General features: G+C 43.1%; 2 protein-coding genes across 2 annotated transcripts in view; one reads left to right on the top strand and one right to left on the bottom strand.

Moving 5' to 3' along the window:
* Nucleotides 1–3,786: 3,786 nt before the first annotated feature.
* LOC104461664 (octopamine receptor-like) lies at nt 3,787–8,248 on the top strand (the record flags this gene model as incomplete). Its single annotated transcript, XM_010073326.1, has 3 exons — nt 3,787–4,075; nt 6,679–6,855; nt 7,570–8,248. Coding segments are annotated over 3 exons (1,145 nt in total), but the record flags the coding sequence as incomplete, so codon positions are not given.
* A 4,643-nt stretch (nt 8,249–12,891) lies between these two features.
* The window catches only part of EIF2AK3 (eukaryotic translation initiation factor 2-alpha kinase 3), a gene marked incomplete at its 5' end in the record, with an annotated part of 37,018 nt that continues 24,111 nt past the window's right edge, over nt 12,892–25,798 (bottom strand). The window contains 7 exons of the mRNA XM_010073314.1: nt 12,892–13,068; nt 13,719–13,781; nt 16,112–16,213; nt 16,743–16,910; nt 21,322–22,090; nt 23,347–23,496; nt 24,760–24,882. Of these exons, the coding sequence (XP_010071616.1) occupies nt 12,892–13,068; nt 13,719–13,781; nt 16,112–16,213; nt 16,743–16,910; nt 21,322–22,090; nt 23,347–23,496; nt 24,760–24,882 (1,552 nt within the window). The remainder of the gene's footprint in view (nt 13,069–13,718; nt 13,782–16,111; nt 16,214–16,742; nt 16,911–21,321; nt 22,091–23,346; nt 23,497–24,759; nt 24,883–25,798) is intronic.

The following is a 25,798-nucleotide window of genomic DNA, read 5'->3' as shown; positions in this document are numbered from 1 at the left end:
ATAAGCCCAGAGGTGTGAGGACACCAGCATCTCCTGGCAGGTGTGGGAGGTGGCAGATGGCCAGATGGGCTGGAAGGTGGACGTGGACCACGTAACGGACCCTGCGGTGGCAGGTTCTGTGACTTGGCTGGCTGCATGGCCACGCGTTGTCCCCATGAGGTTTTGCCAGCCAGCAGTCCCTGTGCCATCTGTGCGGACCATGCCGGGAGAACGGGCTGAACAGTTTGTCTGCCAGGAAGTATGGTTGTGTTGAAACCAAACTGTTCTGCCGGAGCTCATCCAGTCTGGTGACATCCTCAGTGGGGCTGTTGGAAAGAACGGCGTAGGTTATCCTCTTTCCTGTCAATAGTGTGAGAGCTGGAGACAGCATTATTTATTTTTATGGGGTGTTAGCAGGATGTGAAACATTGTCTGAGGAACATTTTCATTAAGGCTGATGTACTTCAGACACCCTGTAGACTTTTAGCAGCATCTGCTCAGGGGCTTGCCATGGAGATTGATGTCCAAGAACCCTGCTTGTTGTCCGTGCTGGAGCAGGAGAGCTTCAGGGTTCAGTCAGCAAGTCCTAGCTTCGGAGAGGAGGAGATTTCCTTCTTAATGTCTTTCTGGACAGCTTTAGTTGTTTCTTGATTTTTATTTTTTATTTTTATTTTTTTTTTAACTTACAAGAAAGGAAACCACTAAATCCAGCAAGTAAATAGAAGTCAAAGGAGGGAGCTGAGAATTTTGAAGGATGAGTGGGTGTCTGCAATACACGTTTACATCCAAGGAAAAGTCAGGATTGCTTTTACAAAAGGCAGCCCAGCCTCACAGTCATACAGGAGTGCTCGGAAGAAGACAGCAAGTGTGTGGATGAGAAGCACCTATTCGGTGTGGCGTGCTTGGATTTCTGAAAGGTTTTCAATATGGTCTCTCATGGTTTATTTTAAAGAAACTTAATAGTCCTGAATTAGGCAGGAAGTTCCTTGTGTCAATAAATAGTTGTGTAAAAGGTGAAATGCAGGGGGGAAGTGGATGGTGAGTTACCGTGTGAAGAGAGGTCAGCAATGCTCTTTACAGGGATAGGGGCTGGGATATGTGAGGTCCAATAACTCTCTAACTGGAAAAATCATGAATTGTGGAGTGGTGATACTTGCAGGGGAAACAAAGTTTAATCGGGGCATGAAGGACAAGGCCTGGTGTAAAGAATTGCAGAACAGCTTTTATGAGGCTCAGTGAGCATTAAAATGGAAGAAGAAATTCAGCTGTGAGGTGATAGAGTTTGGGGAAGATGGAGAGAACCTCATTTCATCCTATTTTCCTGTCTAAAGCAGATGGGCTGTGAGCTGACCTTACTGCTCGGGAACGAGGTCTTTGGATGGCGATAGGCAGTCCTGGGGAAGGGTCAGCTCGGTGCTAAGTGCCAAACGCAGCAAACCACGTGAGGGGTTGTTACGAGAGGGAAGCTGGACAAAGCAGAGAACATCAATTATTCCCTCACATAAATCCACAGTGCATTTACCTCTTGGAAACTGTGTGCAGTTTTGGTCCATCTTGGAGGCTCAGAAGAGCAGGAGGGATGGCCGGGAGTCCTCAGTCCTTCTGTATGAGGAATGAGCCAGTTGGCAAATGCTCCTCAGCCTGACCGAGAGATGACGAGGGAGCTGGGTGTCCTGGTTTCAGAGTCAGAGTTAACTTCTTTCATGGTAGCTGGTGTGAGGCTGTGTTTGGGTTTGTGCTGAGGAGAAGCTGATCACACACTGATGGGCAGAGCTGCTGCCAGGACAGTCAAGGACTTTCCAGCTTCTCTGCTGTGCCCGTGTCTGCAGGGGCAGGAGGAGCTGGGAGGGAACACAGGCCCAGTGACCAGCTCAGGATTCCACCTCAGGTTTAGGATTGAGACCCAAACTGGCTAATGGTTCCATACCATGCATGGCATGCCCAGTAGATAGCTGAGGATCTGTCTGGAAGTTGTCTCTCTTGCTCTGGATTGTCTCCCTCTGGGTCTCCCCTCTCTCAGGGTTGTCTTGGTCAGACGCTCAGGCTCTTATCTCCATTTTGGGATTGTGGTTTTGGGACACTCCCTTCTCCGGGATCGTTAGCCAGGAACAAGCTGAGCCTTGGTCATCGGGTGGTGAGCAGTATCACTGTGATCTCTCATTTGTATATTTGCATATATTACTATTATTATCATCATTATTATTATTTTCAATATTATTTTAGTTTAGTTATTAAATTGTTCCCATGAGCCTCTTTTCCCTTCACCCCTTTAATTCTCTCCCCCATCCCCAGGAAGGGGGAGGGTGAGCAAGCAGCTGTGTTGTGTAAACTACAACACTGGGGGATGTGACAGAGGTTAAAGAGCCCACCAGTGGCACTGAGAGTGTGGATGGGGATTGCTTGCGTGATGTCTCTTCCAATACAAGGACCAGAGGGCATCAAATGAAACCAGCTGATGGCAGGCTCAAAACAAGCCAGAAGAGATGTTTCTTTACATGGCGCAGAGCTGAGCTGGGGAAGTTGTTGCTATAGCAGGTCATGAACGCTAAAAGTTTGCATGGGCCTAAGGGGAAGTGGGACAACTTCATGATTTAGAAGTCCTTGAAAACATCTTTAGAGGTAATTCTGGATCAGAGGAAAAAACAGAAACTGGGGAAATTTTGCTGCATGCTGCCTCGTTCATATAATCCTCCTAAGGCAAAGTTTGGCCGCTGTGTGTTGGACTACATGGACATTTATCTTGACCCATTCTCATGCTGTACTCAGTAGTGATGCTCTGGAGATGAGGGATTGACCTGGGGGTACTGGGGAAGCACAGCCCAGTCACAGGAGCAGCAGTGGTGTTCAAATGTAACAATGTGATGTTTGGTAATATTTGTATAATTTTCTTTTCCCCACAAGTTTTGCATTTGTGTTCCCATCAGCCACACCAGTACTGCTGGAATTTTTGCAGCGCATCGGTCCCACCTTCCCAGGCACCTGTGACACCAACCGGTCAAAGCCTGGGAACTGAGCTGTGGACACAAGTACCTGAATTTCCTTGGATTAAAAGTCCCCCGTTACGGAGTTGGGAGCGTCATCTCCCAGCTGGGCACCGAAGGGGACACGAATCTGAGGTCACTGCTGCGCCTGAGATGACCCAATTACTTGCTGACTTCGTTAAGCTCCCACTGTGGTTGCTGGCAGCTCTGTGTGGCCATTTGGGCTGTAAGATGGAGCTGCCCACCACTGTAGCAAAAATCTCTTCAGAGCCTAAAACAGAACCAGGACAGCCCAGGGCAGAGCATGTACTGAGCAGTGGGGTTACGAAGGCCGCCAGCCTGGGTAGGCAGCCTCGCCTGCTCTGTGGGTGGCAAAGACGCTAATGAGAATATAGAATCATGGAATGGTTTGGGTTGGAAGGGACCTTAAAGATCATCTAGTTCCCACCCCCCTATTTTGTGGACATGGCATGCTGTTCAGTGGGGTTTGGCAGAGCTAAATTTTCAGTTGCTTGCTTGTCCTTTCTCTGTTCTCAGTACATTTCTTTTTCTTTTTTTTTTTTTTTTTTAATCGCACTTCATCTGATGGTGCATTTTCATTCACAGGAGGGCTTTTAATTGCCATGAAGGACTTCAGCCAATGCTGCACATTTATCTTCACCCTCAGGATTTCAGACATTTCTAATGGACTGATAACCATGGGACAGTGATGGCACAGACACAGCAGGGTGTGTGGATTTTTCTTGAAGTAAATGAAGCATAAACATTCTTTCTCTACTTTGCATTAAAGTCTTTATTTATTTTTTTCCCCTTTCCTCTCTTTCAGATTTTAACAGTGAGAGGATGCTGATGGACAAAAATCAATCTTGGCTCTCGAATTTCTCCTCTGCTGCCTCCTCCTTTGTGAAAGGAGGTGACAACTGGGCAGGGATTGGTCTCCAGGAGGTGGTTGTTGGGCTGATACTAACCCTCATTGACTTGATCACACTCCTGGGAAATACAATAGTCTTCATCTGCCCGGTGGTGGAAAAGAGGCTACGCACTGTCACCTATATGTTTATCATGTCCTTAGCCATGGCGGATTTCCTCGTGGCTTGTCTGGTCATGCCCTTTAGGTAAGAAGTGTTTGTAAGGTCAGATCAGACAATCAGCAGCTGCTGTTTGAGCAGTGCTGGCTACAAATTCATGTGCTGTGCTTAGGGCTGGGCTCTCCAAAGAGCTTAACTGTGGGTCAGGGATTGTATGTGCCTCCATGCCTCAGTTTTCCTACCCTTTGGAATGGGTCCATTTATAAAGAATGGAGAGAGGCTTCCCAAGAGACTTCCCAACTTTCCTGTTGGCCATAGAGGGACCATGGCTGCTACTCTGAACTAGATATCCAGCTTTGCAGGTGGCTCCAGGGCGATGAGTCCCAACGTGGGGCCAGCGTGATTTTGGATGCTTTGAGTGTTTGGGGCATGTGAGATGGGGACTGTCACTGGTGTGTCAGCATTGAGTGCAATGACTGCATTGATCCTGCTTGTGTTTCAAAGGTGGAAAAAATCAGAGAGTATGTTTTTCCCTCATTTTAATTAGTCAAGAATGACTATTGAAATCAGTGGAGTTAAATTCTTTGCTTTTGATTTTACACTTCTTTAACCTTATCTTTTATTTTCTGCTCATGGGAGGGAGGGAGAAGTAAACCATATCCTTACTAGCGTAAGAAAATGAATGTTTTCGTGTTACTGAACTTGCAACGCTATTGCAGAGATGTTATTCTTCATATTCTTGGTGTGAAACACAGAATTTTGATTGTTCCTTCTGGTTCAGACAACAAACCAGTGGAGTTTATGGGGAAGGCTGATGACCTTGCAAAATAAATCTTTTGCCTGTGTGGAGGAGGAGAGAGGAGAAGAATGGCTGTCTGCAGTGGGATAACAAACGGGATTCGCTGCACTTGGGGGAATTGTTTTGCCCCTATTACCTGACTGCGTTGCACATCGATAGCTGGCAGTGTTGACATGATGGGGGCAAAGACCACCTCCCCTGTCTCTGTGTAAATTTTAGTATAAATAAGATAATGTAGGCTTCCCCTATATTTAATGGAGGAAGAGGCACATCAGAGGGCAGTTCTCCCTGCTCAAGGTTTCTCTTTACAGGACCTTCACTACCTTGCTCAAACAAAGTAAAACATCCAGAACTCAGTTTATTTGTAGGCTCTGTAGCTGTCTTGTGCTGCAAATACCATAGGTTTGTGCAAAGTAGAGGGGCTGCAGCCTCTTTAGTGTTCTCGGACCATTATGAAGGAGCTGAACTCTTTTCACCTTTCGTGCTTCAGTTCTCACAAGGCTGCCCATGCTTTTGAATTTGGCACGGAAACATATTTTCCCAACAAAAATTTACAAACTGAGTTATATGAATTTAGTGTCAGGCAAAAAAAAAAAAAAAAAAAAAAAAGAAAAAGCAGTTAAGGATGCTCTTTAAAAAAATATTACTGCCAATTTGAGTTCTCAGGAGTGGCACCAAGACACCCAAGCCTATCCTTGGAGCTGTGCTTCAACTTCCAGATGTCTCTTTTTTCCATCTAGAAAAGAGCCATGAAACCTTTCCACGTGTGCACAGCCGGACCCTCCATGCAGGTTCTGCTGCAGATTAATGTTTTAGAATGAATCACAGAGTGGTTTGGGTTGGAAGGGACCTTCAACATCGTCCAGTCCCAAGCCCCCCCCATTGGCTGGGACACCTCTCACTAGCCCAGGGTCCTCAAAGCCTCATCCAGCCTGGCCTTGAACACCTCCAGGGATGGGGCATCCAATGAATTTTTTTGACAGTTTTTCTTGGTTTTTGACTCTTTCTTCCCTCGCCAGGCAGCAGAGCTCCCCTGAGCATGCTGCAGCCCCGCTGCCACTGTATTTGACCAGCAAGCTGTGAAGTTATGGGATAATTAAAGCTTTGCAGGACTAGATGGTTACTCAGCCTTTCACATCAAAGTCATGCACAACGGTTATTTTGGCAGCACCCCAGGAGCTGCAAAAAGCTGGTGAAAGAAATGGGAAGTGAATGGCATCTAATTGAATGCTACAGAAACATGCATCAGCCCTCCTGCAGCTGCCATATGTTCCTTCCTTCGCTGCTCACTTCTTCCAGGCCCTTCTTGTCTTTGTTAGGAATAATTTTGGCATAATGCCTGCTTTTTTGCTGGTGTGTTTACCTCACTGTGGTGTTTGTGAGCTACGTAACGTACAAGCCACATAGGCTGCCTACTAGGATTTTTATTTTTTTTAAACCAAGAGCTGAAATCCTTTAGCTTTGAAGCATGAAACCAGATGAAAAGTGAGTTTCTTGGAGGAGGCAGCATCTTCCATGTCCCAGAAATTGGGGAGAATTCATAAAACTCTACACTTCATAGGGCACAGGAAAAGCTGTGATGAACAAAGCTGTGCAGATGTAAATTTGGGGAGCTCTGGGAGGGGGCAAAGCATCTCTCTCAAGGCACCTGCTTGTAACAGAGTGCAGGCAAAGAGCATAGGTTTGGTCTTCTTCAGCCATGCCCCACCAGTGGGTTATTGCCTTGGGTTACACTTTGAGGGTGAATCCCTGCTGTCTAATGGAGCCTCCCCACACTGCACCCCCATCTTTAGTACCCCGTGTTAAAATATGACATTACCTCCATGGAGTGTTGAAGGAATGCATGAAATCCCTCCTTCTAGCTTTGATTTCTACCTGTTTTCTCCCGCAGTATCATTTACGAGGTGACGGGGATGTGGCTGTTTGGGAAGCTGTTCTGCAAAGTCTGGATCTCCTTCGATGTCATGTTCTGCACCGCATCCATCGTCACTTTGTGCTTCATCAGCCTGGACAGATACTGCTCCGTGGTGACACCCTATCACTATTCAAGAAGGATGTCCCGTGGCAGGTGAGTGGAGTTGCCCTCCAGATTTTTCCTTGGCCATGGTCTACATTGACTAGGGACCAAGCGAGCTATTGACAGTTGCTGCCCAAAGGCAGAGCGATGTGGCGAAAGGATCTTTGCACCATTTTAAACTTTGTAGAAAAGCTTTAATGTGGTGCAGGAGAAAAGAAGAATGCAGTTGAGCTGGTTTAATAGTGTTCCTGGGAAAGAACTTTTTGACTCAAGGATGGGTTGGAAAATGGGGTAGAAACCAGTTGACCTACAACTTCTGCCCTTTGCAGGCATTTCATGGGATTTCCCCGAGGACTGGAGGAAATGATACCCAGAAGAATGCATGTAGTAGTAGTCCTCCCTCTCTCAAACTCAGAAAGCTTTCTAAGTTATATTAATGGGAGAAAAGCAGAGAAAACAGGATGAGTTTCTAAGCTCCTGTCAATGTTTCATGTGAAACGTTGAGATGAGGAGTGCAGGGTGGGGAAGGGTGGGCAGAGAGGATGCTGCAGCTGCGGGGTTCTTTACACAGTGGGTTTGGGCTCTTTTGGGGATGTTTTTCCCACTACAACTCTTGCTGTGTACGGTTTGTACTTCTCCAAGCCCCGTGGAGCTGCTGAGCAGTGATTCCCATGCAGGTTACTATGGGGATTGAATTGTACTGGATGTTCTCAACTCAGAATTACTCAGCCCCTCTCTTCCTTCCCTGTCTCTTCCCTTTCACAGGTGCATCATGATGACCTGCATGGTCTGGGTGTACTCCTCCCTCATCTCCTTCCTTCCCGTCATGCAAGGCTGGAACGAGATCCCTGGCGTGGACTTCGATGCAGGCAGAGAATGCATCTTTGTCACCAACTGGGTTTTTGCCATCGTGGCTTCTGCTCTGGCATTTTTTGTCCCCTTCCTGGTCACGTGCAGCATGTATTTCTTCATCTACCGAGCTTCGCGGCTCAAGGCCACTCGTATCATGTCTCAGACCCTGGAGATTCACTACCACCCCAACAGCAAGCGGCAGAACCATCTGCAGCTGGAGAACAAGGCCACACGGACCATCAGCATTATCATCTCAGTCTTTGTGCTGTGCTGGCTGCCGTACTTTGTCCTGAACGTCTGGCTGGCGGCCAGAGGCACTGACTCCACCAGCACGTTCTTGGTTGACACCTTCAAGATCATCACTTGGTTAGGGTATTGCAACTCCACCATCAACCCAATGCTCTACGCTTTCCTGAACCGGGACTTCCAACGGGCCCTGAAGAAGCTCCTCATCTGCAGGCAGAGGTCTCAGGTGGACATTGGAGAAGACATGGTTTCCATAGCCACCTTTTCCAAAACTGCTCCAGACCTAGAGTATAGCATTACAGCACCAGTGCCCAATGGTGCTCTGAAGGGCAAACCCAAGCAATAGGGATTCAGAATCAGTTGCTGGATGTGATGGTACAGAAGGTGCCAGAGGAGATCCTAATGGAAAAATAACGGGTAGAGAAATAGGGAATGGAATAGTCCAGCTGGGGGCATACAACAAAGACGCATTTCTTCATCTTCCACAGTTTTATGAATGAGGAACTTTGGTATTTTAGGGGCAATTTGTTATAGCTAATGGAGCTAATTCCTTTCTGGGTAATTATTTTTTTAATGATCATTTCCTAAGACAAATTCAATCTTCATGCTGGGGAGGAAAATCAGTATGATAAAGTGAACTGGTCTTTGTGTACATCCTGGTGACCTCCAGCTGAAGGTGGGACAGCATTTCTTTCTTATCAGGCCACTGTCTGTCAGTTTCCATTACAGATTCAACCTGTTTTAATTACTCCATGTGTGTCAGTCTGTGAATGGGAGTCGGCAAGAGGGACGTGATTGAAGAGCTGAGGTCACTTCTCCACAAAGGTCCAGCAGCTCCTGCTTTCCACAGTCTGGGCTGTTGCTCAGGGTTCAACTCACTCTCTTCTGAAATACCAAGACATTAAGAGCTTCCCAGGTTCAGACAAGGATGGATTCAGCAGCAGCCAGGAACCAGTAGGAGAAGTACTCCACCTGCATAGACAGCATGGGAACTGTGTGTAAAATCTAAGAGTATTGCTTCAGTGGCTTTCCATGAAGTATCTGTGAGTTTATTAATTCTGGAAGGCAATATCCTATGTGTCAGGCCCCAGGAGCTAGGCAAGACTTGGTGAAGCATTTCTCTAGAACACCAAGAGCACTGAATGCCCAGGGCTTCAGAGGGGCCCCAGGTGACCGACACCAGCCAAGCAGGGGCTGTGACGAGGGGTTACTTCTTCCTCACATGTTTTGCACTTGTGATGTCTATGCCTTGATGCTGTGAGTGTGCTATGGAGTATTGCTGGACCACACAGCCATAAAAAAAAAATAATACAAATGGGAATGATTATTTTTACCACTGTCAAGTGCTTGTCTGGACTTCAGGCAGCACCAAGCAGCACCGGCTCCCCGCGGGCGGGCCATGGAGGATTACCCTGGAAAGGCAGGACTCCTCCTGAATGTCCCTGCAGCATCATGACAGTGGGTAAAAGCAGGCACCGAGCCCCCAGGACCACAGTTTCTGGTGGGGTGTCTTGTTGGTTTACACAGGAGAGTCACTGCACTCAGAGCCTGCTCTTAGACTGATCTTCTGTGGACACGAAACACATTGAGGATGGGTTCTAAAATACCTTTTTCTGAGTGTTCAATCTTTGGACAAATGTGGGACAGGTGAGGCTTCTGCAGCCTGGGAAGCAGAGCAAACAGCAGGAAGATATCCAGGCAACCATGTAATGGTAAAACTGCTGGAGTGAGGCACTCAGAGGGGTGAAGAACGCCACCTAGTTAAGAAATAATAAAAAAAAAAAAGGAGGGGTTAGTGTAAGTCCCGAGTCATTCTGCTCTTCCAGCTCAAAGGTCCATCCTCAGAGGTGTAGCAAAAAGCAAGTTACTACCTGGAGCAGCTCAGCTACTGAAGATGCTGCTACAAGGGTCAGAAGTTCTCTCTCAAGAGCCTGGCAGAAGAAACAGCCCTGACCCAGGGTTGCAACAGCGGTACTCCTGTCAAATGACTCTTCACGGCGTGGGTTAGGTCTCCCAGCTCCTACGACAATGCAGAAGCGGTAAGGAGATGAACTGCACAATCCTGCCCTTACTCTGAGGGAAGCACCTAGCCTCAGTGGGCACCAAGGTGGAGGGGACAAGGATTCTTGCTCCTGACACTGTTTGATAAACAGGACAAGGAATTGTGTTTCAGCCCCAGGAGCTATGGTGGGGAGGGAGCTGAGGGTAGGCAACATCCTCTGCCAGGACAGCGGTGCCGCAGAACACAGCAGAGCCCGAGGCCAGAGCTCCCTTTGGCGGGGCTGCAGGCTGGCAGCGGTGCTGGACTCTGTGTTCTGGTGTCCCTTTGCAGAAAAAAGGTGGCAGGAATGTACACACCAATTTCCTTGGCCACAGGAAGACCTGCGACAGTCCGATAGTTGGTTTCTAGATGTTCATAAACTGAAAGAAGGCAAACTTGTCTCAGAGCCAGCAGATGTTCCTGCCACCAGGGCCATCATGGAAAGACCAGGATCTCACAGACAGGGTGGAAAGCTGCTGCTGTTGTCCGTGCAGAACTGAGGAAAGCCTGCCTTCATCGCTTTCCCTTCCAGATTGTGAGCATAGAGCAAAAGCACATCAGACCAAAGACCTTTGGTCTTTCCATCATGGTTGACCATTCAGTCCGAGTTGACTGAAGAACATCATCTGGCAGAAGGACAGGGACAGAACAGGAAAGTGTGGTACAATTAAAACCTGACTTATTTAAAGAAGGAAAAGAAGGGTCTGAAGAGCTGGTAAAAGAGACCTGAAGCTGGTGGGGGTGTTGAAGCCCATGTGGGTGTTTCATCACACAGAGAAGTTAAGAGCCCTCTTCCCCCACTGGTGGGGCAGAGCAAGCGGAGCTGCAAGAGGCAGGGAAACGTGGGCTTGCAGACAAGACCCGAGTTAGAGGAAGAACTCTCTGGCTAGGGAAGGCTTTCTTAGTCAAACCCTGGCGCAAAAAGGAGCAAAAAGACAGGGACAACACACTCCAGCATCCAGTGCTGAGATGGAAAGTCTCCCTGACACAGGCGGTTAAGAGCTGAGCATGGCCAGGTGCTTTTCTGGGTAGGATTTGTACATGCCTTTGGGGAGAAGTGTAACCTCCCAGAGCAGACACGCCTAGTGTGAACATGTATTTCACTTTTGGTACTGAAATGCTGCAGGGCCCTTGGAATAGGCAGCTACTTACAGCCAGCACAGATATATATCAAGTTAAAAATACCTTATCCTTCAGTTCCCGTGCTCCATCAGTAATCAGTGAACTGGCAGGGAAGCTAGAGATGCTTCAAACGTGGCCATTTAACTGTGCATTTGTAGCTGATGCTCACAGGGAAACCCAAGGGGGGAGGACACACTTAACTGTCTTTGTTTTAACCCAGCTAAAATCAGTAAAGTTCTGGTTTTGACCAAATATTCACTGCAGCATTCTGGCTTCAACTGGACAAGCCAGTATCTAGGAGAGTTATCCAAGAGCACGCGGAAAACAATCTTTGTAATCAACCTTTGCCTTAGTATAAGGCTGCAGAGGGTCAGCTGGTTTAATTACTAGTCATAGCATCACACTGCAGCACGGGGATCCCCAGAAGGATTTGATTCCAGCATCTTTTTCAGAAACTGATTTCAGAAACTACAACTTTAACAAATTCAAACCTGTAAAACAGGAAAATGCGTTTATACGAAACCAGTTCTAATAGCGTAAGAATTATCCCTTCATCTTCCCTCTCTGTTAAACAGTTGAGAGATTGCCTCCATAATCCACTCAGAAGAGCTCAGTTCCCTTCTTTCTTCAGATAGTATCTCACTTCCAAGCAGCATATTCATCCTTGCATCATCCTGTTCTGCGTGTGAGGCAGGAAAGCAAAGCAAGTTACAGAAATTCAGCCCCCATCCTCCTGTTCCGACCGCACAAGGCTGCCATCTGCAGCACACACTGAGGGAGATTTTGAACAGAAACAACTGCTTTTTTTTTTATAAATAAAAAAGTTTATTAAATCATTTAGACTTGAAAGAAGTCACAATAATCAATGCACTCAACAATTAATAGCAAGTGCATCCTGTACACCACCAACCCAAATGGATTGATTCTGTATTTTATAAATAAAAGTTAACATATTTACAATGAGAAATAAAAGCATGGCATTAGGCAGTTAAATTAGCAGATTACACAAGTGCCTACCAGTTGATTTTTTAAAAAGTACAAATCTACAAGATTACATACGACACGTATGACTTCATTAGGTTTAAATTTTCAGAATCACAACATTTTCATACATAATTTTTACTATGGCTCTTCCAACCACTGCCTATAAAACCCCCTTTTTCAATGTCAAAAAGCTCTTTTTCCTTCTCTACAGGTTTATCTGTATAAAATGCATTCCCTAAGATCTACTATAGTGCAGAAGTATGAAATTATTTCCTCTAACAACTGGCTATGGACAGTGACAGTGTGTACAACTGTGGTACTTTTTTGCTTTAAAAATAGTGCAGATGCCCAGTTTACCCACCAGGGACAAAAATGGAGTCATAGTTCATTTCAAAATCATCTTCATTTCACCAAAGAGCAAGTGATCTGGATAGATACTCACCAGGCTTAGAGACTGTAATTTGCTCTATAAAAATACAGTATTTTAATTCTATTTACATGTTACAGATCTCTCACTTACCCAGCAAGCTGACATTTACAAGCTTCAAAAAAACCCAACAAACCCCAAAAAAGGGTAAAGGAGCACAACATTGGTAAGCACAGTAGCTGGACCCATCCACCTAGGAGAGTTAAGGTAAGAAAAATGGAATGTGAAAAGTGTGGTTACTGGCTTTTGTTGGCTGTCAAAGTAAACAAAAATCTGTCCAACACGTCTTATACATTAAAAATGGCAAAAAACGTTAAGTAAACTATTTCCAAGATAGACATTCTGCATCTTAGGATCCTTCTGCTGAACAATCCCTGTAAAACCTGCCGAGTGGACGAAGTGATCCTGAGGATAACTATTTGCTTGGTTGTCTTGAATGCTTATTTCCTGATAAACTCATTGTCCGTGACCTCTGCCTAAGGACTGGTTTTGGTGGGAGCTCAAAGTCTTCAAACACAGGATTTTCAATGATTGCTGCAGCCTCTGGTCTTTCAGTGGGACTTGGAGAGAGCATGTCCTTCACCATGGTGTACTAAAAGAAAACATGACATGTGCTACATGAACCAAGTCATAAATTCTTTTTTATTTAATGTTCTGACTTCAATTGTGGCTGTATGAACAAGTGCAAAATGTCCCCAGTTGCTTCCTGAGTAATTTGGGTATCAGTGCTTTGGCACAGTAGTTGGAAGTGCATTAAATGTTTGAAAATGTATCACTGCACATGCATTAAACTGTCTTTACTGTCAAGGACAACAATCAATTTGGCAAATCAAATCTGACCCAAGATTCAAGAGAGTTATCAAACCTTTGCGTTAATCTGCAATCAAAAGCACCTAAAAATATCCAAAGTTATGAGTAATTTTTAGCTTCATGTTTAAACCACCAACCATGTTTTAAGCCCCGCAGTCTTTTTTCACAGTGAATTAGAGGTTTTCCTTTAAATATACAGGTAGTTTGAATATTTGTCTCAAATTTAATCAGAATTACAGTGTCCTGCTCCACCTGAGTACAGCACATCACATTCCCCAAGGGCAGCCTGCAGCCTAGTCTCATTTATCTGCTGGTCTGAAGCTGCCATGAAAACCTGAAAGAATCTCAGCTTTTTAATTGGAGAGGTTTTGTACATCACTTCCTCTGTATCTGCAACCATATCACTTTAAAGATCTGACTAATTATACTTACCTCTTGTGCATATTTCTGAGTGAACAATGGTGGAAACTTCAGATTTCTAACGTCACTTAAAGTCTGCAAATATATTAAGGAAAAAAAAAATGTAACTTTTCCAAAATACCATTCTTCAATAGTATTACTCTATTATTCTTCAAAAAATATGCAAACAAATCAGACTGATGGAAAAACCTTGGTTTAAAGCCTTGTTTTAGTGATTACAAATCACAACATACTTAAATGGGTGAGTTGCTGCTTCCCTAGGTATACAGCCTGCACTAGGAATCATGTCACAAGAATTCTGATCTCTGCAATCTTAAGTCAGCCAGATACACAACCTTGTACTTTCTCATTTCGGCTCAACAGAGTCAACCAATCTGTGCACCACCCCTGATCCCCAAGATCACCTACATCAGTATTAGGACACATGAAATTACTAGCTCTGTCTTAACAATGTAAGGACTAGTTTTTATTTAATGTTTATGGACTAAGGAGTAGATTTATCATCAGCTTTGAAAGCAGTTCATAGTGCATATTTCAGTGTCCTCAGAAGACAGCTGGTCTCCTTCAGTGTTTCTTCCATAACAAGCACATTGGCTCCATCTACTGACAGTAACTTTCCCATGCTCCGCCACACAATTTGTAGCAGGCTACCTCATGAACTTCAGTTCTGTAATTTCCAGCAACCCAGGACCCACTTCAGCATATTTTCAGTGCAGAAGGGCAATATTTAGAACTTAATTTCTTTTAGAAAGAATTTCCTTTTACAAAAGTTTGAGCACAAAATAAAAGAATTCTAAAGTTAAAACAAAATTCAATTCACTATTACTCCTCTGAAAGTATAAACTGACCAACAGTTAATCGTGATGGGCAACACTCAAACTCCTGTTGAAGAGAACTGAGTTTTATGACAATAAAATGCTTCAAATAATTGTTCTCTTTCTCTACCAACTCAGTCTGCATGTAGTGATCTGTTTTGAAACATCTAAACTGGAAATCCATTGCACTGCCCCAGACTACCTGCTAACAGCTTGAGACGGGGCAGGTCTCATGCTCCTCCTCTGGAGATTTTTCCAGCCCTTTGTCACAGATTCCTGGAATTTGCTGGGCTACCTGGTCAGGCAGAGCATGTTTGGCTTCAGCACATAATGCTAATGCTTGGCTGATGACAATTAAAACTTCAGCATAACAACCTGGAAACAACTACTGAGGTAACTGAACTCCAGAACTTGACAATAAAGGGGTGGAGGTTTCTTGCTGATTTTATCAAAAAGAGTGGAATGACAGTGAAAATCATGGGAAATTGGGGCACTCTTTTTACCCTCTTATGAAGCAAAATATCAAGAGTCAGATGCAATTTAGGATTCACTCCCCTTACTTGCTCTGCTTCTATACTCAGGACAGAAACTGGAATGGCAAAGCTTGTAGGCACTGCTGCAGATTTTGAGAATCCAGGATAGCTCTTTATTGGGTATGTGTCCCGTAAAACTGATTTTATTCAGGGAAATTACAACGGTTCCAGTGCAAGGAAGGGCTTCAAGTTAAGCACTGTCATTCCTCCTCTAGACTAGGCTCTTTTGTACCATGAAAAGCCAGAGCATTTTAAGCAAGAGAATGCAACACCAGCACAGGTGAAACATTTGGTCACGCTGCATTCATGGTGTGATTCAAGCTGCTTCTTACTTCTCTCCTAAAAATAATCAATCCAAGCACATATACATGATAAATACAGGTTATAATGACTCCTTCTTTCCTGCATAGGTCACTGGTCACCATATACAAGAGGGAAAACCTTTCTGGCTGTAGCCCCAGTTGTGTATGAACTTGTTCCTGAGCAAGATGGATCTCACACGCATTTTAAGCAAGGAAGAGTCATTATACACCATCAAACCTCCCAAATTCACAGCTGATGCAATGAAAGTCATCAATTACTGGGAAGATTGCGCGTGAAGCTGAGGGAGACTCACAGCTAAGACTGTAGGAAAAGGAACAATAATTTTTCACTAGGTGCTTTGGGTGAAAAAGCACTGCAGATGCAAACAAAGAAATGATAAAAGTGCACAGCATGGTTCCAATTCTTGAATGAAAAACAAGTTGGTAGGCTTAAAGTCACAAGCTATATTTGTTGCTTGAGTTCTTGGATATCCTAGTTCAATAGTTTTCTTACTTGGCTTGACAACAGAAGAGCTTTGTAAAGAAATGAAGGCCTCAATTCAACTGCACACATTAAGAAGACTGAAATTTATTTTCAGTGATTCAGGGGGTCTGGACAAGGCTGATAAAAAAAATTGTGCTCCTAATTGCAAGGCTTTTTCAAAACTGAGAAGAACCTCTTGCGAGTGTTTCACCAAGCAAACAGCTATTTTAAACAAATGATCAAACTGAGGATAATCCAACAGCATACATACCCTGACCCTCTCCATCTGTGTGCTGAAAGGGTAAAGCAGCTCAAAGAGAATCAGTCCTAATGAAAAGATATCCACTTTGTGCGAATAGGTGTTTCCACAGATCTGAAAATTCAAAATTAGGGTTAGGTCAATCAAGCTGCTCACTGAATGTAATTATGTACAATGAAAACAAGCCCCTTTCAAGTCAGAATATGGAAGTGATTAGCCCTGTGCAGAGCTGAAAACCACAGGACAGGCACATCGGCAAATTTCATCAAATGAGCATGGGTGAGCAAGGTCTGGATCATCAGCTCCTCTTTGCAGAACGTAATGTAGAATGTTTCAACTTAAACCTCATGCACAACAGTGTGTCCTTGCTCAATTAACTTGAATATTATACAGTTATCTTTCTACTACATTAAAGGCAAGATAAATTAATGCATCTAAGTATGAATCATCAGCCACTTTTTTGCTATAATAAATATATATATTAAAACGTTAATTTTGGAATTAAATGTAGCTTTGATGAGAAAGAATTTAAGTAACTTGAATGCAACAATTTACTAGAAAGAGTCCCTGATCTTTGAGGTCCTGGGAGTTCAGGTGTCTTCCAGGCACTGCCAGATAGAGCTTTAGAGCAGAGTGCACAAACCTGTTCGGGACTCATGTAGAGTTTGGTCCCTACTTGTCCTGTGTGCCTGGCATAAGCTGGCATTGGTGTAAGTACCGATTCTTCCTCCTCATCTTGGTCCATAGCTGTTACCAGTCCAAAATCCCCAACCTTTACTATGTCATCCATTGTGAAAAATATATTGGAAGGCTAAGAAAACAAACAGGTGGAAAAAAAATATGTAAGTAATAAACAAGTCTGTGTTTCAGTAGATACAATACTTTGTTCTAATTCACATAAGCCATGCTGTCAAGGCTAAAAATGCTCATTAAACATTGGGTTAGCAGAACCAGCTAAGAATCTTAGCTATTCAGGAAAAAGGAATTACTCTTGTGTTAGTCTCCCCTCCTGAAACTCAGACTGGTTATTTTATGTTTCTATGATTTCTTGTCTTCCAGTAGAGGTTTGCTAACACTGCACAGGTCTGCTGAGTAACACACGCAAAAGTCAACAGCTGTGGGGAACAGCACAGATAAATTATCCAACTCTCCCATCACATGGCAAATTCACACCAGAGGCTGGAATTCTGACTCCTCGTCTTTGTTATTCTAATCTGAGTGCTAAACTTGTTTTCCATATTATTAACCAGCACGTGGCACACCATTTGAATGTCAAATTATAGATATAGCAGAGGTCTGGGAACAAGGTGTGCTTTTCAGTTGGTACTGTGCAGTTTAACTGTGTGAACAGATGCTTGCGTAACAAAATTAAAAGTTCATTTTTGATAGAAGCTTTAGAACTTTGCAATTCACAAGAGCAGCAACAGGGATGTTCTGGCTTAATTCTCCTTTAGCTTGTTTGCTGTGTAGTGTCATCCTTGGCTTAACCTACTGATGAAAGAGACTGGAACAGAGATGCCTCCTTGCTAAAGGTACATATCTCAGATGGTTTTTCAAGAGATTTGCATTCTGGCTGATAGAACAGCACACACCAAACGAATGATTATTTCTTTGAAACATGACTGCTCCACCTCAGTTACAAATAAAGACAGACACACAGTTTTGGGGGCAGAACAGACTGATCCTGCAAGGAGGAAGAAGGAGCAGGATTATGCCCAGGGAAAGGGCTGAGGCAGGTGGTGCTGGGCAAACTCCTCTCTGAGCTCCTTCAAGGTTGGCAGAAGACGGTCCATGCTTTGCTGGCATAAACCCTGGAACAGGAGGAGGCAGACAGATACAGAGCAAAATTTTCCACAAGATTAAAGGACTACAAAGCTGACCTATTTCAAAGTCGACCCGACTTCCTCAGTTAAAGACAAACCCATTCTGTCCAAGAGAGAATCAAGACGGAAACTATGGCTTCCCGGTTTTTTTTAATCAGTAGACAGCTCTGAGATACGCACTACGAAAATAGTTAGATATAACTTGTTAATTCCACAGTGCCCACATCCTGCCTCTAAAACTGCCTTCTGAGCCAGGTCTTATCTCTTGCTATATGTTCCTGTAAGGAATGTCGTGCCTTCTGGAGTCACAGCTCATTTAGTGCACAGCAGCTACTACCTGTAGTAAACCAATGGTCTCCAGGCTTGCTCTGAAGCATTTATACAGCCCCCACCCTCTGACAGCACACCCACATTATCAAAAATCATTCTAGCAGAATTTTAATGCTCAAGGCACAAACGTCTCCATCAGGGATTTGCATCCCATTGCCTTGATCTCCATTCCTCGTCCTCCAACACACAAGAAGTCAACAAGTCTGTCTTGCTTCACAGAGCAAAACTCTTCTTAGCAGGAAGTTTTATTTCTTACACTTCTCTGGCTGAAAACAGAATGCCTCCAAATGGGCTGGCATATAGTTTCTACAAATTAAGGAGAATGGGGACTCTGCTATAGAAAACTGCCAGCAAAAATAAGCAGCAAGACCATATTTGTAAAAAGGAAGTCTAAAGCAGGTGCACAAAATTTTGATTTAAATCAGAAGAATACAACCACCCTCTACTTTAGTTATCTTGCCACCTGCACAAAGAAATTTCTCTCCAGATTCTTCAATCAGAATAAGAATTCCCATTTTTTTCCACAGATCTGAATAAGCTGCTTACACATCTAGAAGACTACTGTTTAATTCAATTAATGCTGCCAAATGTATCTAAGACTGTTCTTGCAGTTCTATGAAACTCATAATTTCTTTTGAGCTGTCAAGCATGACCAATGGCTTATCCTGGGAGTAACAGTAAATTCACTTGACAGACAGACTTCTGTTTCTGTAAATAATTTTCTTCAAAAGAATTTGAACTGTGACCTATTCACTTGCCTACCTAAATGCCTCCCACCTTGTCATTATGGTATCTCTGATTAGTAGGAGCCTAATTAATGCATCTCAATGTGCACTGTTAATTTACATATTTAAAAGATCTTCTTGAATCTTTTCATACATAAAAATTTATTTTCACACAGGTCAATGAGTTTTTGTTGGTGCTAATGGGAGGAAGAACTGGCCCCTGCTATCTAGCTCTGCCTCTAGCAAAGACAAAGCAGCTTTGCAGGTTATCTCCTTGTTAGCGCTGGTACAAACTTAAGGTTGCGTGACCAGTCTCTTGGACAAATTACAAAATTAGGTGAGATCTGTTCCTAGGAGCTTCTGAAAACTATAGAAAAAAAAAATATACTGGCTGTTATTTTGACCAAATTAACACATAACAGACAAATAAACTTCCAGGATCCAAGAATAACCTCTATATGCACATGGAAGTTACCTGAAGCAGGAAGTTTGTTATTCAAAGGGAGCTGTTTACACCAAATAAACAAAATAAAATCTCTTGTCCAAATTGCTGCCAACATTGAACTTTTAAGGTGTTGCAACAAAACGCTACACATCTGCTGATTAAGACTAATACAGCTTTAAGAGATCTACTGAAGTTTTACTGAGCAGTGATCTCAGTAAAGACTGCAGAGTTACAACTGACAGTATTGTTAAGAAAGGTTATTAATGAACATGTCTAGCAACATATTAGTAGAGAGATTTAATTACTTTCCTGGCCAGTTTCTCAAGCAGTAAAGATAACTGGTTCAAAGTAATTGCTTAATGCTGTTGGGGAAAGAAAATACTGGGATGCGTTCGTGAGTTTTTCTAACTTGGCCATACCCTTTCAGCGTTACTGAATTTGAATCCCCTTTTACTGCCTCACCTGAGATAGCAATTTTTTCTTTTTTGTTTCTACTGGTACCAAATGATTACCAGCTGAGAAGCCACAACAATTACTATGATCATTTCAGTATTTACTCCACCAAGGTAGGCATTAATGCCGCCTCAAATAAGGAAAAAGGAACTGCCTCTCCACCGTTTGGCAAAAGCAACCCATTTCTCAGAGCTTATAATAACACAACTAACTTCAGCTGAGCTCTTTAATTAAATTTTGGTATTTGGTAACACATATTGACACTTCCAGTACTAAAAGTTCCAGCAAGATTAGGCACTAATGTAGGATCAGAAGCAAAATGAAGGAAGAGGTACAAAAAGTTATTTCTGACTTCAGTTGCATTAAATGCCAGAGGTAAAAAACACATTTCCCAGACTTAAGTGGCTGGATGTTATCAGACATTAAAAAGTTTATGAATCCTTCAGAAAGTTTAATTATGATAGTTGGCATTGACTCAGAACTCAACTCCAGGACAGTTCACATTTCAGTGCTAGAGAAGCAATACTTAATTTTTTTTTTATCTCTAACCAGGAGTAATGCTGCTGCTCTTTGGCAGTATTGCTACAGAAAGAAGAAGAAAAATACCAGAATTAGAATCATAAAATCATTTAGGTTGGAAAAGACCTTTAAGATCATCAAGTCCGACCATAAACCTAAAACTGCCAATTATCTGCTTCACTTAAGATGGCAGAACAAGATCCAAAATAGCTTTCTTTGACACATGGCTCAGCAATGAACGACCCTGTATAAAGAAGCTGAATTAAAAATGCCGTAAAACAAATGCAGCTGGTCTGTGCCAGGTACAAGAAGTCTTGCTGTAAGGAAGACTTTAATTGCAATAATGAATGATTAATGTGTATTTCCTGGAACACTGCACCTCCAGATTATTGTACAGACGTTAACTCAGCTTTTTTAACACTCATGCTGAGGTCACTGATAAGAGTCAACCGTTTCAGCAGGGTTTGTCTCCAATGCCATGTTACTCCCATGCACAAAAAAAATTTTACCTGTATCCACAAACTCATGATCTGTCAGTTTAAAGCAGAACTTGACACTGAGTTAAACAGCCTGGCACTGCTGTATTAGGAGCAGTCAAATTTGGAATTGCTGATGCTCAATTGTGTAATGCAGTCGAGGGACAGCTACCCTGTGATGCCATTTGAGTCAATCCGTATGTTTCAGGAATTTCACAGCACCAGAGACTGCTGCATGATACTTTGGGCACAGGTAACTCAAGTTATGATAGCTCCAAAGATAATCGCATATTATAAAACCAGAAAATGTTGGCCTATAGGACGCAGCCACTGAGACACCCAGCTACAACCAGAATTTGGAAAGTTCAGGTGTTCAGTGATGACCCTGCCAATAAATAAATAATTAAAAAAACACCCAACACATTTCTTACTGTAACCTATGAATACAAACCTTGAGATCCCTGTGCATTAATCCTTTGCTATGTAGAAAGTCAACTGCTTCAGCTATCTGCAGAAATATCTGCAGACACTCTGTCCTTTCCCTCTCCTCTATCATGCATCTTCTGCTCATCCAGTCTTTAAGGTTCTCTTTCCGGCAGAGCTGCATCTGGATGTAAAGATACACCTTGGGAGAGGTGGGCTTGACTTTTTCTGTAACATTTTTAGAAAGGTCCAGGCTTAAACTTGTTGGCCTTGGTGGAGAAACAGAGAGGGGACTTCCTGAAGGAGATTTCTTGTTATTGGATTCCTTTGTTGTTTTTGCCTTATCCTCAGAAGGACTTTCATCATGTGAAACATCAATTTTATCTTCCTTACTAGAAGCATTTCCACAACCAGAATCCTCAAACACAATAGAAGAGGAGGTCCCTTCCCTGAGGTGTACATTAGGAACAGCTGAAGAACAAATTTCCAAGGAGTGACCCAACTTGTTATTGTTGATAGTACTGTCTTCTACGTCACAGCCTGTAGGGACACTGTCCTGAAGGTTTAATAGTGGATCTTCTGACTGGTGTACATCCCTGTTGTCCGTGGCAGAAAATTCCAGAGGAGAAAACTGGCTTCCGGATGAATCCAACTGACCACAGGGTATTCCCACAGACCTTACCCTCTCTGATGAAGTGGCAATAACTTCAATGTGCTCCTTTGTAGAAAATGGCACTGTTCTGATCTTAAACGATGGGACATCCATTGGACTGGGAGAACTGAGTGGCCAATCAGTGCTAGAAAAACAAAATCGAGAGCTCAATACTACAGAACTTCATTCTACCAAAATGCATTTTCAGAAGCCCAGGTTTTAACAGCTGCTACCCCTGACAACAGTGTCACACCACAACGGTAAGTAACTATTCAAGTGTGGGAATCACTAACAACCAGGATTTAGCAACAGTTTTTCCTAGCAAGGATGTTTTCTCACTGACACAAGAGTGTTGATGAAGAAAAATCTCACAAACTCTACTGCCTGGATTCCTAATATGCAATCAGATTTATCGTCAGCTTGAAAAAAATTCAGTGCTTTAGAATATGCATTGCAATGACTACTGAGGGTGCCTTGGAAGAATTACAGCTGTGAAATGTTAATTTGATGCCTGAAATATAACAGTTGCTATATTCTAAAAATTGTTAGGCACGTTAAGATGTTATTATGAGATCACTAAACAGTCTTCTATTAGGCCTCATTCATTAAATGCTAACATACACCCACTTTTTCCTTTCTCTTAACATCCTCTAAGTCCCTTATTTAAATTTTCCATTTTTAACCTACTTCCACCAAGCTTTATAAATTGCCACTCTGATTGTCCCTCACAGATTTATTCTGAAATAAATTCATTGGACCATTGGAGTACAGAATCAGATCCATCTAAACCAAAACAACAAAAAGGAGGAAAGCACTGGAAAGGAACAAAGAGGACAGAGATGCCAAAGCTTAAAACTGAATCACAGTAGCAATGTTCCAACCTTCCAACCACCCAAAGATTCCATTATCGAAGTTAAATTAATAACTACAAGATGTTGATGTTTCCTAAGCTGAATCATAAAATCATAGAATCATCTAGCTGCAACCCCCCTGCTATGGGTAGAGACACCTTCCACTAGCCCAGGTTGCTCAAAGCCTCATCCAGCCTGGCCTTGAACCCCTCCAGGGATGGGGCATCCACAGCTTCTCTGGGCAACTTGTTCCAGTGAAGTTGTGGATGTCCCACTCCTGGAAGTATTCAAGGCCAGGCTGGATAGGGCTTTGAGCAACCTGGTCTAGTGGAAGGTAAGAAGGTCCTTAAAACAGAGGACCCAAAAAATCGAGAGACACTGTGCACAAGTGTGATATGTTTGTACCTTGTTCAATTGAAAAGTTGACAGGCTAAGTTAATAACCATCTCTTTCCTATGTAGTCTCTCCATTTTCCTGGATCATCTACCAGTTCTCCAGTGCTGTTGACACACAACCTCAAATTCAATTGTTAAAAAACTCCATGAGTTACCTTTCGTCTTTTAACCACTGTTCATCCATCTTTTCCTGCCATCTCTCAGGTGGAGCTTCCAGCCATGCGTTAAAATACCGAACAATACCTGGATGCTCAAGTTTAGCTAATGCCTTGACTTCCCGCATCACCTTTTCACGAGCCAGCTCCCTAGAATTTGGGATAAGGAGAAGAAAAACAGAGACACAGTCACATAAAGCAACAACATAGCATAGAAATTTCTGCAAAGGAAATTAATCAAAGATAGCCCAGTATAAACCAGACCAGTAGTATTGCTCTTCACACCAAAAGAAAGATAGGTCTTAAATCCCCCAGAGTAACTCCTTTAGGTTAGAAGTGTGGGGGAGCAGTATGTGCTCAAAACAGCTAAGTATTTAGTCATCCTTTTCCAAATAAATATGGTCAGCAAAAACTGAGAAGAAAAAGTTCATCTTGCTCTCAACTGTTTACAGGGATAGAAAAGAGACCACTAAACAGCAATACTCTACAGGGATGTAGAAGACACTGACACAGAAGAAGACAGACAGTAATACCTCAGTATTTCTTTTTTAATTGTCATAACATAAGGAGACTGCATAAAGACTATCTCAGTCCTATGGACAGAAAAGCAGGTATCGTGCTATCTTATTGAAGTAAATAATCTCTCTTCATAAGACCATAACTGGATCAAATGAAGTCAGATGGTTTTATTTAATGGGTTTGAATATGCTTGGTAAAGAAGAATTCAGGCTACCTGAAATTTCTGAAAAAAACCTTTAATTGTAAATAGTAAAATGCTTATTTAACACATTAAAAAAATAATAATTCTAGATTTCATAGCTTTACCCCCTCCCTCTACTGGCCTGCCTGTTGCTGTTCTAACTTGAGATTTCCAGAAGCAGTGTCTCCCATCTCCCACTAAAAGGAAGTGCTGCAAGCTCTGTGTAGGATAATTCAGCAGCATGGCTTGACCACCTATGACTGAAAGAAAAGGTAGGGGTTGTGGGACCAGAAAATGCAACAAATGAACAAATGGAGTCAGAAAAGCTGGTGAGGGAGAGAGGAAAGAAAAGAGAAGGTGGAGTAGGAAAGGTAAGGAGAGGAAGGAGAGAAGCAAATTAACAGTGCTACAAATAACTGGTCCTGTTATCAAAGGCTCTATTCATCAAGGAAACCAAAGGAGTTCCCATGTAGCTGCAGCATCCTCACAAGGGTCCTGCTGTACACGTATTTTAGCCAAGCAGGTCACCCTTCTGCTGTGATTACATATGCCAAATTCTCGATGCCAACACTAAGTTAGCCCCCCCATTAAAAAGTGTGTCATTCATCCTAACGTAATGTCTGGGAAATCAGTTCAGGAACAGATGGTTCAGTGTAGGATGGGATCCCACCATTCATTCATTGCTTCTATATCTCAACAAACTCATTCATTACCTGTTAGGTAAACGGATCCTCTTTATAGCATAGTTGCAGTCATCCACTTTATTTCTGGCTTCAAAAACTACTCCAAAACCTCCACGACCCAGACACTGAATTGGTTCAAAATCTGTCAGATATCTGGGAGGAGAAGGGTGTGAGGAAGGGACGGAAGAATGGAGGGAGGATAGAGAAGAAAAATGCATTAAGATAGAAAAATAAAGTAATTTATGACTAAGTGTGAAATATTTCTGTACAGGCAAAACATGCTGAACGACTTGAAGCATTTCTTTTTTCCCTGCTCACCCACTGAAGCAATCAGATGGTTACCTATTTATGAAAGGGACAGTTGCTGACTATGCAAGATCCATTACGCATGCATGTGATAAAGTAAAGAAGCTTTTCAGAATATCAGGTTGCATGCTTACTGGATTATGGACCTTGAATATGTAGCCTAGGTTTCTACACTCAGACTAGATGGTGACAGCTAAGTATTTTCTAAATCATGACTTGTCTTTAATCCCACCCCAAATAATGATTTCTGCAACTAGTCCTTCTAAGCATCCCTTCCAAAACATCACTGTTCTTAAATCTCACTACCCTTCTTATTATTCCTCATATTAAATACCCTCGCTCTTACTTTCAGTGAGTTACAAACATACAGGGAACAGTCACGTTTTCTCCAGAGTATCATGACATACCCCTATACACCCTTCTGACTTAGAATTACAGAATGAATCAGAATGGTTTGGGTTGGAAGAGACCTCGAAGACCATCGAGTTCCAACCCCCCTGCCATGGGCAGGGACACCTCCCACTAGCCCAGGTTGCTCAAAGCCTCATCCCGCGAGGCCTTGAAGCATCCCCTCCAGGGATGGGGCATCCACAGCTTCTCTGGGCAACCTGTTCCAGTGCCTCACCACCCTCACAGGAAAACATTTCTTCCTAATATCTAGTCTAAATCTCTCCTCTTTCAGCTTATAACCGTTACCCCTTGTCCTATCACTGCACCCCCTGATCAAAAGACACCACCCCCCATCTCTCATCCAGCACCCTTT

The sequence above is a fragment of the Pterocles gutturalis genome, unplaced genomic scaffold, assembly GCF_000699245.1.
Source record: "Pterocles gutturalis isolate BGI_N339 unplaced genomic scaffold, ASM69924v1 scaffold23436, whole genome shotgun sequence".
In the NCBI taxonomy this organism is placed as follows: Eukaryota; Metazoa; Chordata; class Aves; order Pterocliformes; family Pteroclidae; genus Pterocles; species Pterocles gutturalis.
The sequence above is the reverse complement of the archived record's forward strand: the minus strand, read 5'-3'. Positions and strand labels throughout refer to the sequence as shown.